We start from the raw sequence: 20,048 nt of genomic DNA on the forward strand, positions 1-20,048 counted from the left end.
CTTTAGGCTTGTGGGATTCACTCCATTTGTGTTTTTTTGGAGTAAACTGGAGGCTCACCCAGACGCAAAATAGTGGCTTTGGGAGCAGAGACAGATGCAGAATGAAGTTTCAGGGGCAGGAGGCCAAGAGCCATACACTGGATGGCCCTGTGTATACAATACAAATCCAGTGGAGGCCTCCACTGTAGAAATCTCCATCCGAGTTATACAGAGCAGAGATTCTGATCGTCTCATTTGTGTGGCCTGGAGGCAGAGTTCTATTGCTGCGGCTGCTGTTGTTAAACAATTGGGAGTCCGAAACCCTTGCCGGTCTACTGCAAACCATCCAGCAATCTACCAGTAGATCCCAGCAGCAGTTATACTCACACAGCTCTGAAGCTGTCACAGCCCGAAACATAAGACAGGATCTCTGTGGATTCCTTTGCACTGGTGCTTGGCAAGAAGAGGACCAGTCTTGTGGATAGCAAATGAGTCCAGTTTCCAGGGCTGAAGTTTGAGAACCCGGATCCAATCTCCTCAAGAAACTGAGAGAGCATCCTTCTCCGTATACCTTCCTCTTTGAGGGATGTTATTGCAAGCTGCACATTTAAAGGGGGGAAAACAGCACATTTGCGTAACTATTTGGTTGTATAGTTGGCCTGCTGACTGATTCTCTGTTTCTCTTCCCCAGCTTACCTATTGGGATACATGGAATAGTCATGAACATTGTAACTGCTCAAGGGAAAACTGTTAGCCATAGAATGTGCATAAACAATGTAGGAGGGAACTGAAAAATCAGTTTGGCTAGGAAAAGTTACCAAACTTAATTTCTTCTTTATGAATATTTAAAGGTCATACCTTCTGGGCCTCTGCATTAAATTGGTCCAAATACTGGTAGATCTTTTCCTGTGGTTTGTTCTGCAGTCTTGCAAGGATCTGGCACATCTTCTCCTCCTTATTGATGGCATCAGATTCAAAAGTGAGGGAGGCAAGTTGTGATGGAGACAAATATTCTAAGACAGCCATCTGCAGGGGAGCAAGAGGTACAAAGCAAATCATGGTGACTCTTTTCAGGAACTCCCTAAGGCTGTGTGATAACTACATGTGGGTTCCCCTTGTTTCTGGTTTAGAGTCCTTGATACATAATAAAATGTGCAGATCAGAATGCCAGGAATACAGTTTTCAAGGGAAAACTGTCAGCGGTAGAACGTGGATAAAATATGTGAGAGTTACAAGGGAAGCGTGATGTCAGTTTTGCTAGGAAGAACCCTCAGACAAGGCCTGGGTCGGCCTTCCCCAAACTGGTGCCCTCCAGATGCCTTGGACTATGGGTGTTGCTTTGGACGTAACTTCCTCCTTCCTTTTTTCTTGCACAAACTTTAATGCAAGGCCTGCATCAAATATTACAGTGAAAAAGGCCAACAGATCATGATAGAACCTGCTCGTAAGTACTCACTCCATCAAAATGCAGGTTCCAGCTGAGCAGGTCCTGGTATTCGGCATATCTGCTGAAGTTCCCAAAGTTGATATCTAGCCACTCCTGGACACTCTGAGATGGCTGTCCACAGGCAATACCTGGAATGAGGTAGAAGGCCATATTCCCATTCACCTTTTGCCATCTTTGTGCAACTGGGTTGTCAGAAGGCCTCTTTGTGTTGGTGTTGGTGCTACCAATGCCTCACTGTCAGTTGCATGGGGGGGGGGGTCTTTTTCCTGTTGTAACCTGGGTTGTCTCATTCATCACTGGCATGTCTCTGGGGAAGCCAGCCTGCACCAGGCACAGACAGCAGCCGTATCTGCCTTTCCTTGGCCCAGCTTGGGGTTTCCATCAGACGCAATGTGTCTCTGTATATCGCCCCCCCACATCTCCAGACTGAGAGTCAGCATGCCTCTGTACAGCAGTTGCTGGGGGACACAAGCAGGAGTGGGCTGTCGCAGTCACGTCCTGCTTGTGGGCTTCCCCCAGGCAGCTGGCTGGCCACTGCGTGAACAGAGGGCAAGACTGATCATGGCTCTTCTGAGGTTCTTATTTCTCCTGGTCATCAAGCTAGGCTCTGTGTGTGTCCTAGAAGATAATAAGATGAACCTCTCTGGAAGTCCAGTGTGACCAAGAGACAGAGGCTGGAACTGGCTTCTACAACACTTTTAATGTTGGAACTGTTTTACACTCCTCATCTTCAAAACACTCCTGTCGAGTAGGGAGCTCTTATTTCCATTTGACAGATGGGGAAACTGAAACTGAAACACAGTGAACTGCCTGTGGCCACACTATGCATCTGTGGCAGAGATGGGCTTGGCCTTAAATCTCCCAGCCTTACAGTTAATCCACTTGAGCTTGCTGACTTTGGCCAATGAGACAAAATTCGAGGTGATACCCCATCCGCCAATCAATCACTCAACGTGTAGTCATTGTGCCTAGCCAGAAAAGCATATAAAAACAAGGGTTTGGTTTCCTTTCGTGCTGCTAAGCCATGCATAGCAGAGACAACGCCCCTCCCTTCTACTTGAAGCTCAAGTAGAGATCTTTCAGGGCTGTCACATTTAGCCCAGGGGTAGGGAACCTTTCTTCTGTTGATGGCTGCATCCCCATGGGAGTAATCTGTCAGGGGCTGGAGCCAAAAGTGGGCAGGGCCCTTTTCTCTCTCTTTCTGCCAACCCCCTCTCTCTCTGACACCCCCTTTCCTCTCTCCCTCTCCCTCTCCCCCCAGTGGGCTGCCAAGGGAGGGACCAATCACTCTTCTTGTTGTTGTTGTTGTTCAGTCATTAAGTCATGTCCGACTCTTCGTGACCCCACGGACCACAGCACGCCAGGCCTTCCCGTCTTCCGCTCTCTCCCGGAGTGTGCTCAAGTTCATATTCATTGCATCGGTGATGCTATCTAGCCATCTCATCCTCTGCCGTCCCCTTCTCCTTTTGCCTTCAATCTTTCCCAGCATCAGGGTCTTTTCCAGGGAGTTTTCTCTTCGCATTAGGTGGCCAAAATATTTGAGCTTCAGCTTCAGTATCTGTCCTTCCAATGAGCACTCAGGGTTGATTTCCTTTAGGATTGACTGATCTGACCTCCTTGCAGTCCAGAGGACTCGTAAGAGTCTTCTCCAGCACCACAGTTCAAAGGCATCAATTCTTCAGCGCTCAGCCTTCCTTATAGTCCAGCTCTTGCCAGAGGTCTAATCTGATCACCTGCAGTTTTTGCAATTAGGTCAAGTGCTACAAGGGATCCCAGTGTTTCCCACTCCTGTTTCCACCAATTCATTAATTGATTAAAAATCTCTTGAATGGTTAAAATGGTGCCCCTGCCAGCAGATTTTTAAAACACTGTCAGCCACTTTTAATGTAAGTACCTTTCTATTTTATCCTGCCCTTCCACAGTAAAAAGAGCACACAGGGTGACTTACATCACTTAATGGAAGAGGCAGCTGCCTTGGGATCAGCCATTAAACATACTAATCAGGAAAGTGAAAAGCTTGTCTGAATAAAAAAAGTGTGGAAGACCAGGAGTCCGAGAGGAAGGGAGTTCCACAGTCTCCGTGCACCCGCAGAGAAGGCTTTCTCACACGCGTCCCGACCAATTTAGCCTCAGCCATAGCTGGGATGGAGAGAAGACCTCCCCATCGGATCCTACAGTCCCATGGCCATTGCCACCTCTTCAGAAGAGGCACCCCACCTTCTCTCTGGCGCAGGGGGTGTTCCTCTTCTGAGATGGCGGTGCTGCCTGTGACAAATGCATGCATCATCTAAACACAACACGGAAAATCCCTCCTCCCACTTAGACCACTGTATTCATGTGCAAATATATGAAGACATTATAGAACAACTTCTCCCAACTTGATGCCCTCCAGATGGATTGGGCCAGCATATCCCAATCATCCCCAGCCAGCATGGCCATCAGCCATCCTGGCTAGGGATGATAGTCGTTGCAGATGAACACATCTGGAGGGCATCAAGTTGGGCAAAGCTGTTATAGATTAATTAATGGATGGATCAATTAAAACTCATGATTAGTTTTTTTAATCCAGTGACAGCCTTATTTTGTTTTGTTTCTTTAAAAACAGGTTTGCATCTCTTCCTGGCTTAAATTACCTGATTTGACTTTTGATGTCAGGAAAGCTTTGCTGAATCCAAAAATGCACGGGGTGTTTTTGGCTGGGATGCTGGCAAAGATGTTGTTGAAACCTTTCAGTCTGGGGAAAATAAGAGGAAGAAAATGCGACGGATCCTCAGAAGGTTGCCCGGTGGGACATCTCCTCAGGCAAAAGATCAGTGAGATGAAAGCATCTACATTGGCCCAATCAGTACTCTAAAGATTGAGCAAACTTTGCAGTTTCACAGAGCTCTTCCTCGTATATGCTGAGCATACCTGGTGGAGCAACCTTTCTTTGCCTGTTCTGGTTTTAGGGTGGGGTTATGCCTTTGAAGACAGAAGGGTGCACTTGGCAGCTAATAAAATTTTGTCTTACCCTGTTCACCCGTAACACCATCTCACCGAGTCTACTGGGGCTGAGGCCAGCTTGAAATGTGGACATCTTGCTCCCTGTCCCATTCTGGCTTCTTGCTATTGTACGGATGACCAGCCAGATGGGCGATTAATAAATTTAATAATAATAATAATAATAATAATAATAATAATAATAATAATAATAATACGGAGCTTCTGGCTTGCTCTCAGAACCGCTGCAGATGCTCAGAGGGTGGTAAGGTTCTCCAATTTCCACCTCAACATTTGTTCTGACTTGTGTCCGTACTGGATTGCGAGCATTGGAGGGAGGGAGGGATGGAGTGGGGCTCCACACCAAAAATGTATGTGTGTTTTCGTGCACATTTTTCCAAATGCACGCATCAATTGTGCACATTTTTGAGATGTATACATTTTTATCCCATTGACTAAAGCATGTTTGCATGCATTTTTTCAAATGTATGCATTTTTCATGCACATTTGCCAAACATACACATTTAACAAATGTAGACATTTATTTTTTATTGCACAAATTGTGTTGCTAGCTCAGAAATGTATGGGCTTCAGACTTCAGTTTGCATTCAAGTCTGCGTTTGGTTCCAGCAGGTGTGAATGGGATAAGTTCTAGTAAAAAAATGAACTGAAACAAATTTCCCACCCATCCCTAGAAGGAATGGACCTCTCAGCCTAGCGGGGATCAGATGACCCATGGGGCCGATTAGCATCCCCTCTGGCTCTGTAAATCCGCGGGCTCTCACCTGTCTCCTCCATCTGAGCAACATAGGGCTCAGACGATCCCTGCTGGACTGCCACCCTGTTCGCCTCCAGCCCTGCTATCTACGTCTCCATTTTGGTGGGACTGACATGGCTGCCAATATTTTTCCAGGCTTTGCTCATTAACCTCAGACCCAGGTGGATCCGGGTCTGAGGTTAACGGCCATAACCAATGGAATTCATGGGCGAGAGACACACTCACATTTGCCGGTAAGAGTTGCACGATATCCTAAGTGGGATCTTGGCCACGAGGGTCTCGTTCACGGTATGCAGCACATTTTGGAAGGCAACTTGGAACCAATAGGCGAAGTCACCGGCCTTGAACCTTGGGAAGTCAACTGCTATCCTTTGGAAGGCAACGCTCAACATGGAGCTGGCGCACTCGCTGCTCCGCAATTCCACCTGCAAACAGAAATGGCCACTCAATATTAATCCAACCACTCCACCCGTTCTTCCCAGCCATCCCTTATTCCTGAAGCTTCTTCCCCCAAAAGCTACACAGTGACATTCACTCATTTCCTTCACATCCCTTCTCAAAACCTACCACTCTCCTCCAAATCTTCTAGTCCACATCGCCCAACTGAAATGAAACTTAAGTATGTGGAACGGCATTTGCTCGCATTTATACCCTGTTATCCTTGACTGTCTCTCTCCTCCCTTCTCTCCCGGCCCTTTGATTTCCCCTCAGCCTTAATCTACTTTGTAAAGCAGGGACTGGACTTCTGCTGCTATGCCACTCTGTAAAGCACCACGTATGCTGAGTTGCTGCATATTACGGCTATTGCTGCTGTTCAAGTGATGAGTCAGGGCTAATTCTCAGAAGCCTGTATACATCGCTCCGTCTCCTGTGCTCTGTAGCAGCCAAATGTATAGCAGCTGCCTCTGTTGAAAAGGATTGTCTTCGTGGCAGCATCAGGTGCGGTGAAATTCCTGTCTGTGGGGTTGATCTGCAATAACTCAGTTCACGCACACAGAGGCCACCATCACTTGATATTGCAGTCATTCAGAGCGACCTTGGAGATGCTGCAGATTAATCTTAGCTCATATTTTCCAAAGATCTCTAATTCTCTAAAGATGCTACAATTTGGCATTTTGCCTATTGCCTGCAATTCTTCCTAGCCATGGGCTGAGCTGTTGTGATACCATAGAATGTTAAACAATATTTCAACTGCTGAAGTACAAGGATCAGTCACATTGTGTTGGCAGGCAAAGTTGCTGCTGTGAGGGCAGTGAAAGATCCATTAGGCTGAGGGGCAAGAGCGAAGACGGGTACTGCTCTGCAAGCGTTAGAAAGACAAGGAAATTTGTGAGTAGGGGGGGTTATGGGCTGAGAGGCTAGGTGTCAGAGGGCCTAGAAGGAAATGGAGCTAAGGGTCTACAAGACATGGAACTAATGGAAGGGGGACATGTGGCCTAGAAAGTAGGTACCCAAGGAAAGGATGGAGTAGATGAGATCTGAAAGAAAACCACATGGAGGAAATAGTGCAGGAAATAGCATGTTAATGGCAGGAATCTTTGGTGCAAAACTACAGACTAGATTTCCCAAATTAAAGGTGCTGTCTGGAAGCAACAGCGTTTGCCTTGGAAGCCCCATAATCACAGACAGTTATGCAGTGGTAAGGGAAAGTTATGCAGTGATAAAGGGAAAGGGCTGGAACTCCATGGTAGAGCATCTGCTTTGCATGCACAAGGTCCCAGGTTCGATCCCCTGCACCTCCAGGTAGGCTAGGAAGGAATCCTGCCTAAAACTCTGGAGAGCCATCGCTGCCAGTCAGTGTCAAGAGTACTGGGCTAGTTGGACCCAGGGTCTGACTCGGTCCAAGGCAGCTTCCTGTGTTCTACTCTGTACATCCTCACGGACACTTACCCTCCCCACCTCCAACATGTTAAGGAGCAAAATGGGGCAAGAAAGGCTGATCAGCGGCCTCTTGCTCAGCGACCCCCCAACACCTGGAGGGATCTTGGGGAGGCAGAGATGGAACACGCTTGAGGTTTGAGGAGAAAGGAGGCTAAGGAGGAGGAAGAGAATTTCCACATATTGACTTGAAATAACCGCCCAGGTCTTTGACAGGGAGCCTCTCGTGGGGAATCATTTGCACATCCTCTCCTAAGCCTTTGCACGTGTTCTCCCAAACTCCCAGGGAGCAGTGCAGTCACGAACCGCGGCCTTGGCGTTCAGCTGGTCCAGGAATTTGCCAAGGCCCGCCACTGTGTTCAAGTTGCTCATGATCTCCACAATGCCGCTCCCATCACCCAGCGCTCCGGATTCCACCGCTAACTCTGCCAGCTGGCCTGCGGACAGTGCTGCCATCGCTGAAATCTGAACACGCACATTTTGCTGGTTAGGAGCAATCTCAACATGTATGTTTCAGGCCGGATAAAAACAGCTCCGTTTTCCAAATGTCTGCCATTTTTGCACCTTTTTGCAAATATAGGCACTTTATTCAATGGAGAAAAGTGTTCTTGTGCACATTTTTTGAAATATGTACATTTTTGTATGCTTTTTTGGGGGGGGAATTGTGTCACAAACTTTGAAAATGTGTGGATTCTGGCAACAAGTGGCATGCCAGTTTCTGTTTAGGTTCAGGAAATGTGAATTTGGTAAGAGTGCACTGAAATGTAAACCCCAGAACTGTCTCGCCCACCCCTGTGTAGAGGACTTGCTGTGCATGCAGGAGGTCTCAGGTTCGATCCCCGGCATCTCCAGGTAGGTCTGGGAAAGATCCCTGCTTGAAACCCTGGAGAGCCACGGCTCGTCCGTGTAGTTGCCGAGCTGAAGGGGCGAGGGGTCTCACGGCATGAGGTGGCTTGTTTGTTTGTTACATTATTTATATCCCTTTTTCTAGCATTTTTTCTAGGGCAGTGCACAGCCCCCCCTGTCGCCCGCTGCCCCACTTTGGAGGCCAATTCAGTGGTCCCAAATTGGCTCCGCCCTGCCTCAGCCTGCTTCGGAGCTGGAGCAACCCACTTTGGGCTCCAGATCAGAAGCAAGATCTGGAGACCCAAAATGGGTCTCCATTTCCCTGCTGCTGCTGCTGCCGCCGCCACCCGCCCCCGCTGCTGTTGGTGCCAACCCGCATGAGACGCCCTGCTCCTTATATGGACCTGTCGGAAAGCGCACAACTGTCGGCCTCTGCAAGGCAGTCACCATTTTTTTAAAAATTGGTGACTCCTCTTACCAGAAGTAGAAGTGTCACCTTTTGGAAGAAAATGGTGATTCCCTCCAAGAGTCCAGGAGTCCAGGTATGGAGCAAAGGGTTCGGGCAGCAGCTGTTTAGATCGGTCCGAAGCACTCCGGAGCAATCCAACCTGCTTCCCAGCGCTTCGGCCTGATCCTGACCTTCTCCAGAACTGCATTGCTTCGCTCAGCCCAAAGGCAGTGTACATGGCCCTCCACCTCTCCATTTTATCCTCACATCAGCCCTGTGAGGTAGGTGAGGCTGAAAGTCAGTGTCTGGCCCAAAGTCACCCAGTGAACTTCATGGTCCAGTGAGGACTGGAACCCGGGTCTCCAATGCTCTAGCCACTACACCACACTGGCTTCTGATGTCCCTAAGAGAACTCAACCTTCTCAAAATAACGAAGTGCGTGGGTCAGAGCAAACAAGGACGGCTTTAGCCGTGTGGGCAGCAAAAAGGGCTACCCAAGCATCCTGGATGCACGTTGCTCCCCTGACTGGTGGCCCAATCTGGCCTCTGAGGACTTCCGGTCCGGCTGTTGCCGCAGCAGAGCCCCCAGCTGCAGACGGTTCACTCACCCCGTTAAAATTCACATTCACCGACAAAAACTCTGCGATGCTGGCGAAGGCGCTGAAACGGCCGTAGTTGCTGAGAAGCCACTGGCTGCTGTTGGCCCCCGGAGAGCACGTGGCACCTGGAAGACAGCCACGGAGACCTTGGCTTGCTGGGGAGCTGAGCCAGAACCCCCCAAAGCAGCACAGGAACAAGGGCCTTTTTGAGCGAAGCCTCTCGGAAGCTGCGCAACAGCATCTTGTGAAGGATCACAGGCTGCACGTGCAAGGAGAGTAGGGATGTGCAAATCCCTTACCTGGTTCTGGTCCGGGGCGTCCGCCAGTGCAGGGGAGGCAATCCGTCCCTCCCCCCGGAATCCTCCCTGGCTGGCTCCACTCTGCAACAAGCTCGCAGAGCCACCGGCCGGGGCCACCCGCAGCTGGACCTCTGTCCGCTGCCAGGCTGCAGCCGCAAATGGCAGCTGCCGTAGCGGCCACCATTTGCATCCCTGCTCTTTGCCGTGATAGGCTACATAAATACTTACGTAGCCTATCACGGCTAAAGTAGGGAGCGAAATGACAGCTGCAGACTGGGGCAGCCATTCGCGGCTGCAGACCAGGGGCAGCGGATGGACCGGACGGCTGACACAAAGTAAGATCTGTCCCAGGAAAGTTTTGCAGGGTGGCAGAGGGGGGTTGCTCCGTTCCGCCACGGACTCCGGGGGGGGCGGATTCTAAAGAATCCGGGCTCACTGGAGTCCATGGCAGAATTCTCTAACATCCCTAAAGGAGAGAGACATCAGCAAGGCAAGCTTAGGGCAGGAAAATGCCTGCTTCCTGTGCCTGCCATATCAGGAACAGAGTCTGCTAGGACACGCTTCCAAGTGTCCTAGCAGACCCAGTGCTGGTTCCACAATTTGGGGGGGGGCACCCTCCTGGGTCCCTCTTGACCTGGAAGAAGTGGGGCTGTATGAGCGGAGAAGCCTCTCGCACGGCCTCCAGTGTTTTTGGAAGCACCTTGCAACGTGAGAACGATGAGATCGCTGCTGGGGCTGGGGAGGTGCGAATCAACAGAACTTGAGCTCGCCAAAGTTCCCCAAATTCCACCTCAAAGCACGTTCCGACTCGAATCCGTATCACATCACCAGCTTTGCCTTTTCTTTTGGCATGAAAATCCATGCGTATTTTCGTGCATATTTTTCCAAATGTATGCCCCAGTTGTGCCCATTTGTGAAATGCATGCATTCTCCTCCCATTGATTAAAGCATATTCGTGCATATTTTTCAAAAGTACGCATGTCTTTCATGCGTGTTTTTCAAAGGTACGCATGGTGTCGAACGCATGGTTTTGGTCCGCGAATCACACTGCCAGCACAGACATGTATGGCCGTTGACCGCAGATCACATCCGAGTCTGTCTTCAGTCCCGAAGATGCGAACTGGGCTTCCTGATCAAAATGAACTGAAAGAAATGCCTCATGCATCCCTAGCTAGGGCAGAGCAGCAGCCCTTTGCTGGTCTCGGGGTCCCAGAAAATGCCCAGATGTCAGGGTGGACACTGAGCCCATAGAATCCCAGAGTAGTTCTGATTCTGAGGAAGAGCAGTCGCTCCTGGGAGAGGAGCGCGCTCCTCTTTCCCAGGACCAACAGCTGATGGAGATTCCTCCCACCAGCATTCCTAGCTTAGATAGCAGTCCAGGGAGTGACAGAGCGCAGATAGCAGACTTGGTGGACACGCGACGCTGACGCAGAGAGCGGCGCCAAATGGAGGGCGCAGAAAGGAGGCGTAGTGCCCGGTTGGCGCGCAAACAACGGCTGCGCCCAGAGGATCCAAGGGAAAAGGGGAGGGACTCTCCCTAGTCCTTAAGTTCAGGGGTCTGCCAGTAATTCCCTTTCAAACGGGGACCAACTGTTCCAACTTAGGGCATAGGTACTGTGCTGCTCAGATCTAGTTGCAAACGGTAGAGTTGTTAAGTTATAAAAGAAGAATAAAGCTTTGAAAGGAATCCCTTTGTCTGTGTCTGGACTTAGCTACTGGATTAGACTGAAAGAGGCCTCCAAGGAGCCATTGACACCAGCCTGGTAAGAGCTGGCCGTGTCCCACAATCCAATGGATGAGGCTGCCTCAGGGCAAGGACACAAAAATCCCTTCCCAGCCTACTGGTGCTCGAGTCTCCTCTCAAGAAGGGCATTGTCGTTCAGGATTTTACAGGGGATCCAGATGGCATCATCTTCTGCTTGGATCCCTCCCATGTTTCCCTGCCACTGCTTCTTCCAACTTTCCTCTTACAGCAGAAAATCCATTAAGGACAAAAAAAAACCCTGAATAGCTGCATGATATTTTCTGAGTGGTAGCACTAGAAGTCCCCTGCCTGGTCTTTTCAGTTCAAAAGGCCATTGAAGAGGGATGTGATAGACACTTATACAATTATGAGATGATGAAGGGAGTGAAGAAAGGGGAAAGGCAGGAGTTTACTTCCCTCTCTGGTAACTCTAGAACTCAGGATCACCCAGTGTAACTGTTGAAGGGAGATACAGGGTATCTTTCCCCACCCTTCCCCAGCAGCACGAACCTACGCACACACTACGCCCATCGTCTAAGGCCCTCCTACAGGTGCCTCCTCTGAGGGTGGCTCGGAGGATGGTAACAAGGGAGGGGGCCCTCTTGGTGGTGACTCCCCCAATTATGGAATGAACTCCCCAGCGAGGCCCACCTGGTGCCACAATTGTTATCTTTTCAGCACGGGGTTAAGACCTTCCTCTATTCCCAGACATTTGGCAGCATATGATAGGTTTTCAATCAGGTTATGGGATATTGTTTGATACATGTATGTATACTATGTGTGTCTGCTCTTTGTGGTATGTTTGTAGCTAAACTGCTTTTGTATTCTGCACGATATTGTATTTTTAAAGGTTTTTAATCTTTGTAAACCACCCAGAGAGTTTTTGCTGTTGGGTGGTATAGAAACGAATGAATGAATGAATGAATCTGGTACCCTGGGGCATTATGGGAATTGCAGTTCAACACATCTGGAGGGCACCACTAGGTTGGAGAAGGCTGATATAGGGCAAGCAAAATAAAGAACCTCCTCGCACTACACAGAGTTCATTTATGGCAGCTGCTGGCACACAGGGTGTGTGTGTGTGGGGGGTCCACTGATTGATATCTTTAAAGGAGGATTAGATAAATTCATGGATGCAGAGAGAGACAACATGGCAGCTATACAGAACCTCCATGCCCTGAAGCAGTCTACTCTGAAAACCAGTTGTAGGACAGGAGAGGCGGCCTGTTGGCATCTCCAGTCTGTTTCTGAGCTTCCCGGAGGCATCCGGCTGGCTGCTGCGGGAAGCAGGATGCTGCACCAGACGGGTCTTCCGTCTGATCCAGCACAGCTCTTTCTTACATTCCGAAACACAGAGCTGGTTTCACCATACCTTGTTCCGTCTGATATGACTGCAGGTAGCTAAATATTCTCTCGTGAACGGTCTTCCTCTGGCTCTCCGTGAACTGGTTGTACCTGTTATCCATGGCTTTCACCCTGAAGTAGGCAGAGACAGTAGAGGCTCGTGTGAAATAGCACCCCAAAATCCCAATGTTGTTCATGCCCTTTTAAAGAGAGAGGGGCTTTCCCAGAGCACTGCTGTGCAACAGAAGAAAGCCCGTGGGCTGCCTGGAAGGTGAAAGGGAACTAAGCGGTTACGCATCGCTCCAATGAGACGCAAGGCGCTTTCAGATGAGGCTTTTGAGTGCAACTGCCTTGCCTCATTCACAGAATTTAACGGGGGAGGGGGGTGTCCAGATGCCGTCATCACCCCCTTGTAACTAGGGATGGGCAAACGAGCAATGTTCAAAATTGTCAGGATTCTCCAAACATCATCTTGCTGCTTGTCTCGTGCCTCATTTCCATTCACATTTGCAACTGCTTCTCGCTCTGTGCGAATGGGAAACTTGCGCAAATCAGGCAGCAATCAAGCAGGAGATTTGTGTGCATTTCCCCAAATCTGCACAGATTTCCTAATTTGCGCAACTTTCCTCCATGGCTTAAAGTGGGGCTGATTCAGTCCATGGAGGAAATTAGTGCAAATGGAACTGGGAATCAGGAACGAGACAAACGTGAGCACAAGTGCGACAATTTATGAAGGTTTTTGCCAGACACGTGCTCGGACTTGCACTCAGGTTTGGAGCTTCGAACGCATCCCTACTTGTAAGCCTCTCGTGTTTTCCTGCAGCTTCTTACATCATTTTTTCTTACCAGAAAAAGTCGATTACGGGAGAAATGACAGAATAGCTGCACAAGGCCTTTTGACTGGTAGCATTAGGAGCCCTCCATCTGGAAGCACCCAGTGAGGATGTGCACGGGGAATGTGTGTGCGGAGGCTACGTTTTTCTGAATGGTGTACTGGTGGTTTCCCATGCAACTGTCACCATCCTGACTGATTAGTATATCTGGGGCTTTTACTAGAGATGTCACTGAAACCCGGAATCACCCTGTTCAGAAGATGAATCTGCCTAGCCCATAATGCCCAGAAGGAATATGAACTGAACATGATTTCTGCCACTGGCATCATTGAGTCTGCAGACCAGTGGAGTCTGTCAAATACTCCTTCAGAGGCATTCTCTTCGCTCTGTTGAGTCGAAATTAGTGGCCAGGACTTGAACAAAACCCGTTTTAAACCAGGGGTAGGCAAATTTGGGGGGCCCCTGGGCACGTCTGCCAATGTGAGAAATTGTCCTGGGCACCACCACAAAATGGCTGCCAGGGGAGGCATGGCTAATTCCAAAGGAGAAGTAACCTGCCCAAAAGACTGAGTACAAGGCTTGGATGAGGTCTGAGCCCCAGCACACGACAATGATCCTTTGGACCCAGTTTTTAGCACCAACAGAAACCTATTCCACAGAAGGCAATTTTTCTTTCTTTCTCCCTACCCCTTCAGCCATTCAGCTCATCCCCCCCGCTCTACACACACACCTCTTTTTTTCTCTTACTCTGAATCACCACTCACAGTTTCTCTCTCTCTCTCTGTGTCTCTGTCTCTCTCTCTGGTGCGCGCGCGCGCGTGCGCACACACACACACACACACACACAGAGCCATTCACACACACCAGTTAAAATCAATTCACTGAAGATTCCTGTACTTCACTTACCCTGTCTGAGAGCTATAGGATATGGAGGAGCCCCCCCCCCCCATCACAACACCAGATACGCTGTCGCAACAAAAGGTATCTATTCGCCACCAGGTAGAGATCAGAGTCCCCCTTGAGCTGCTCATAAGCGCCGTTTTGGAGCACAACATTCAAAGACAACGAACAGCCCACACAACACAGCACCCACGTAGCCCCCTGGGTGGGTGGCCTGCAGACAGCACACACAGCACTCCCAGGACCCGTGGTAAAGCTAGGCAATTTTGGACCCCTAATGATCTCATGGGGGGAAGGCTTTAGATGGCCTTGCTGTATTACTTCAGTTGCAAGGCATCCTGGTTGTTCCATCACCTGTACATCTACCTTTGATCGCAATGAGGGAGAGGGCCTTTTTGGTTGTGGTGCCCCAACTTTGGGATTCTCTCCCCCCTGCAGTATCACAGGTGCCAACCCTGATGCTGTTTTAGTGCCTGTTAAAAACTTAGTTGTTTAATCAAGCATTTGCTGATTTTATTGCCTCGCTTAGTGAGACTTTTTGTTTTATTTCCAAGGACTTTAATTTCAATTTTAATTGTTGTTCTAACTAATCTTGTACACCACCTTGGAATTTGTTGATGAAAGGCAGCATATAAGTATAATAAATAAATAAATAAATAAATAAATAAATAAGAAACAATGAGCCTCCCAAAAGCCTCAGAGTGGATGTAGAAATGCTTTTCGAGACTTACAGGTTTTGATGAGACTGGCAGTCGATATCAAGGGGAATCAGTTGCAGGTCCTTGGGGGTGAGAGCCGTCAGGAGGAGCTGAAGCTGAGTGCCAAACCAGAAGGAGTACTGCTCAGCAGAAAAGGTGCTGAACTTGAGTGTCCTGAAGACCGTCTTAAAGATTAAGTCACGGATACGAAGGTCAGGGAGAGCTGTCAGGCGCCTCTGCAAGGGAAATGGAGAGATGCCATCCTAGAGCCAGGGATTTCTCCAGCAAAATTCAAATCTAAATCTAGGAGGGAGGATTATTCTTCACTATAGCTTTTAAAAAGGAAATGGTGATTTCATGTTGATATTTCCCTGTAAAACGAGCTCATATCAATTGGGCTTGATATATTGTAAATCCTGTAGAACCACTCCTGTATCCCCAGTTAGGAAGAACATAGGGCTGGAGCCCATGGCATACTCTCAAAATTCCAGATGTGCCCACTGACGCAAAATATTTGGGGAACCCGGACTAGGGATGTATGGATTTTGTAAAATCCATTCCGTCTGCATTTCGTGGATTGTCGGGAGCCATTCATTCCGTCGTCTGCTCATTGACAGAATCGGATGTTTCCAGTTTCCCAAATTTGTGCTAATTTACATTTGTGGAAATGCAGCACACACACACACACACACCCCCGAGCATTTGCATGCTTTAGTCTATGTGAGAACAGTACATATTCAGCTGGTGGGTTTTTTAAAAATTTTCATATTTTTCTATGACTAAATTTGTGTAAAATTCCAGAAAGTTAGAAACAAAATGGTCTGCAAGTCCATGGAATCTGTGTGACTCAGGAAAAGCCAGTCTGCTGCAAAATGCATAGAAATCCAGACTCATCTGATTCCGTCAGAGGACAGGAATGTTACCTGTTTTGCCACAGCATTGAACGCAATGGTGAAGTCCCTCATTTCAGCTGGGGGGCGTTTCTCCAGTTCCACCAAGATCTGGACAGCACGGAGTTCATCCTTGAATGCATTAGTCAGAACTATCATCTCCCCCATTTGCTTCGGGGACAGGAAGGAAAGGACCTCGTACTGGGAAAGAAAACACATAGAGAAAAGGATTCCGTAGATATCAAAGAAATTCACTTGCGGGGTGGGGAAGGAAGGAGGACAAGGGGCACAGTCTTCAGTCTGCATTTTAATAAAGGAATCCAAATAATTCCAACTGAATAACAGTTGGAATAACAAAACACTCAGTTTGTTACTGGGTGGATTAAAAATACAATAAATAAATAAACTTAACATTAGTACCATGAACTACAAAAATCTAGTGCAGCCTTCTGCAATGTGGTGCCCTCCAGATGGTTTGGACTTCAACTCCCATCAGCTCCAGACAACATGGTCAATGGTCAGGAATGCTAGGAGCTGTAGTCCATAAGACACCAGGTTGGGGGAAGGTTAATCTAGTGACACAGTCATCAGTATTTTGCTCTCTAACATCTGCTTTTTAGACTGAAGGGTAGTCTAAAAAGCATGAGGAAGTTGGACTTTCTGGAAATCAACAGAACCTATCTATCTAGACTCAGCTGTCAAAGCGCTGTTCATTTCTGGTGATATGTAGCTTAGTTCCTGAAGATTGCTTATATTTACCTACCCCATTAAAATCCTTATTTAATGCGAGGAAGTCAGCATAAGGAGCAAAATGTACAAATCTGTAAAAAATCAGCTGCAGGAAGTTTTGGCTGTTGTTGTAAGTACCAGGGAACGCTGTTTCTGAAAAGCAGAAAGTTGCAATACTTCAGTAATATTTATTTCTACACAGTCTTTTCACACACTGTTTGAGACACTTATATGTAAGAGCAGATGTTCTATTTTCACAATGCAGGTCCAAATCAATGTTGCATATTGCATGAGTACTATCAGCAATTGAGCAAAGATGCTTCCCAGTGGAGTGCTCCTAGCACGACAAGTTACCAATGGATTTTTTTTCTGGTATGAAAAAAAGATGGAAGAAGCTATATGCAAACATGGGAGGGTTACAAATTGAAGACAGCATTGTGAAGCTATTCCATATTTTCTTTCTTAACGGATTTTCTGCAGTAAGAGGAAAGATGGAAGAAGCGATGGGTAAACGGGGGGTGGGGGGGGCTGAGTTGAAGGCAGCACCATCGAGACCCTCCATAAAATTTTGAGAATGAGGCAGGGAGATGGCACCATGAAAGGCTCATCTCAAAGCACCCTTAATTGCACATCACGTTCCACATTCAAAAGCACAGGCATCTCCCTAAGAAATGAGAGAAACTTTGATAATATAGGGATATCACATGTGCAGTTGACATCCCATTACACATCCACTTGCTACTTTCCCAGGACAAATCTGGCAATAATATTATCAAATCTAGTGCCTGTTCAGGTCACTTATCTACAACAGCAAACATAACAGAGATTTTTGCATCAAGAGAGAAAATCCCAAATACTCGTGGCATTTTCTCATCTGACTGTACCTTCTCATTGGAAGATCATTTCAGTGGATTTTCCTGTAAAGCCATTTCTGCCAGGACAGCAACCCCTTCAATGGAGAACTCCCTCTCACCCAGCCCCAACAAGCAAGGCATCAAACTGCAGCAAATAGGTCTATTGTCTTCCCAGGAGAGATTTAGAATTATGCTGCTAATGAGTTATTGCCAGTGAATTGCATGAAACTATCACCTGAGACATTGAGTTGGAGTTCCATGATTGTTTTCATCAACTCATAGATATGGAGGGACGTCTTCTGGGGTAACTCTGAGTAGACTTGGTCCAAGCCTCCAAAGCTGCAAACAAATACGTGGAAAATTAGGAAAAGGAGTAAATGCCAAATATCTGAAGTTCAAAAAGTCAGTGCTCTCTATCGGGGAAAAAAAACCTAGTACGGGAAGGCAACATGGTGAACTGCAATTCTTTATCAGTGATATCTACTGCTGTAAGCTTTAATCTTAAGATTTAAGGTTTTTCTAGTCCAGCTTCCTGTTTCCCATAAGAAACATGGGGAGAAACAGTGATCTGACCAAAAAACTGTCATTCTGTGTCTATTTGGTCAGTGATCTGACCAAATAGACACAGTTATTCATGGTCCCTTCCCCAACTTCGTTTCTCTAAGAGTTCAATCCTATGCATGTTTTGTTGCTGTTCTGTCGTTCAATCATGTCCGACTCTTCGTGACCCCATGGACCATAGCACGCCAGGCCTTCCTGTCCTGCGCTCTCTCCCGGCGCGTGCTCAAGTCCATATTCATTGCATCAGTGATGCTATCTAGCCATCTTGTGATACGTTCCATGGGGTTTTCTTGGCAAGAATACTGGAGTGGGTTGCCATTTCCTTCTCCAGTGGACCACATTTTGTCAGAACTCTCCACCATGACCTGTCCATCTTGGGTGGCCCTGCACGGCTTAGCTTATGGCTTCACTGAGTTACGCAAGCCCCTTCGCCACATCAAGGCAGTGATCCATGAAGGGGTATGCATGTTTAGACAGGAAAAAGTCCTACAACTTCCGGCATCCCCCAGCATGGCTGGCTGAGGGATACTGGGAGCTGTAGGGCTTTTTTCTGTCTAAACATGCATAGGAAATTGCACCCTAAGTCATTCTGCTGGTTCTCCAGCATATTTACTTGGAAGTAAGTCTTAATGAACTCAGCAGGACTTAGTTCTGCTTAGACATGCATAAGATAGTCTCGTCAATATATGTCGTACCCCCCCCCAAATGGCAGGGGGCACCTTTTAAATCTTTGGGTCTGCTTTAGAAGAAGACGTCTTTGGGCTTTAGAAGAACGTGTCTTTGAGCCCAAAGATGTGTTCTTCTAAAACACATCCTCCCCACACCCTTTTTAAAAATCCAAATGTAAAAAAAAACAAACATTTCCTAGTAGTTCAGTTTTAAAATGGGGTTGCACAGAATGGCACTTGGCGACTTTTTGTTTTAGACAAGCCTGCTGCGATCACGGCCCTTTCGCTGGAGGAGTTATCAATGCTGCACCGCTCATCTGTTGTCCACTGTAACGACAGCCCCAGTGAGCAGCACAGGAGGTGAACATTCGCTAGGCTGGCAGCCACGCTGAACTTCCACAATTCAAAAAGCGCCTCAGAAACAGGGCCTTCCCGAGAAAAGGAAATGTTGGCTGTTCTGATTTCGCCCCACCCCTGAAATAGTAATAGTTTATTACTATCACAAGACCAGCAAACTGAAATAGCAGCATAAATACAATAATATAAAAGCACCCCCAATTTTGCCCCACCCCTGAAATACAGCTGAAACAAAACAGCCGGCTTTGAGGTGGGTGAAACAGCTGAGAAATGTCCCTTGTCCATTCGGTACAGGCCTAGTTTCACATTGGTCAACCAGATGCTTCCAACCAGGGCTGGAAGACAATAGCAGCCCCCTTCCCCAATTTCCCAACTGCCTCTGAACACGCATGTTCCGTGACTACTAAGAGTGACTGATAGAACACTCCTTTCCCTCAATGAATCCAGGAGTGGGCAACTTGTGGCCTTCCAAATGTTTTGGCCTACAACTTCCATCATCCCTCGCCATTGGCTATGCTGGCTGAGTTGTAGGCCAAAACATCTGGAGGGCCACAAGGTACCCACCCCTGGTCTAATCCCTTTGAAAGCCATCTAAGGTAGTGGTTGAAGCCCATATCTTGTGGCAGCAAATTTCATAACAGTGCACAATGTAACTGTGTGCTGTATGAAGAAGGCAAACTTCCTTTTGTCTGTCCCCCATCTACTGCCCATCAGCTTCATTGGGTGACCCCTGGTTCTAGAACTATGAGAGACAAAGAGACAGAGAGATGGAGAGGGACGCTTCTCTCTAACTGGTAGAGTAACCAATGGAAGCTTGGGGGCAGTTTCAATTGGTGAAGCTGAGAATGCAGGGACAGACTTACATGGCACTGTAGGCCGGAAAGCTGATATCTAGGGGTATCAGTCGGAGCAGTTCCTTGTTTATGCTGGGCAGGAGGAATTTCAGCTTCTTGGACAACCAGGTCTGGTAGTCTAAAGCAGTGAATTTATAGAAATAGCGCGCCAGGTTGGTAAAAATGGTGCGCAGCATTTCCAACCTCACCTTGCCATTTCTGATGCCTGGGATGTTCCTCTGTAAACAGAAGTTCAGGAGGAAAAATGCGATTTAGGCTAGAAACACACACACACACAATTTGAAAGGAAGTCCCATTGGATTCAACGGGGCTTACTTGTGACCGTGAGTAAATATGCATCGGACTGGGGTTTGCAGCTCCATG

At 47.8% G+C, this 20,048-nt stretch overlaps 2 protein-coding genes across 3 annotated transcripts in view; one reads left to right on the top strand and one right to left on the bottom strand.

Annotated features, from left to right (window-relative positions):
- Positions 1-4,530, top strand: part of HAGHL (hydroxyacylglutathione hydrolase like) — a 73,801-nt gene extending 69,271 nt beyond the window's left edge. Inside the window, exon 7 of one of the 2 annotated variants that reach the window (XR_014785608.1) lies at positions 4,032-4,530. The gene's annotated coding sequence lies outside the window, so the exon portion shown is untranslated. Of the gene's footprint in view, positions 1-903; positions 1,520-4,031 lie in introns of those variants that run through there. The other variant, XR_014785610.1, reaches the window with a different exon arrangement.
- The window catches only part of LOC146336779 (uncharacterized), an 84,425-nt gene that overhangs the window by 19,068 nt on the left and 45,309 nt on the right, over positions 1-20,048 (bottom strand). Inside the window, exons 13-15 of the mRNA XM_084817882.1 lie at positions 1,436-1,554; positions 838-1,005; positions 367-578 (exon numbers count right to left, since the gene is read on the bottom strand). Of these exons, the coding sequence (XP_084674008.1) occupies positions 367-578; positions 838-1,005; positions 1,436-1,554 (499 nt within the window). The remainder of the gene's footprint in view (positions 1-366; positions 579-837; positions 1,006-1,435; positions 1,555-20,048) is intronic.

The sequence above is a fragment of the Heloderma suspectum genome, chromosome 12 (assembly GCF_057233095.1).
Source record: "Heloderma suspectum isolate Gila_16-S chromosome 12, 16-S_ref, whole genome shotgun sequence".
Classification (NCBI taxonomy): Eukaryota; Metazoa; Chordata; class Lepidosauria; order Squamata; family Helodermatidae; genus Heloderma; species Heloderma suspectum.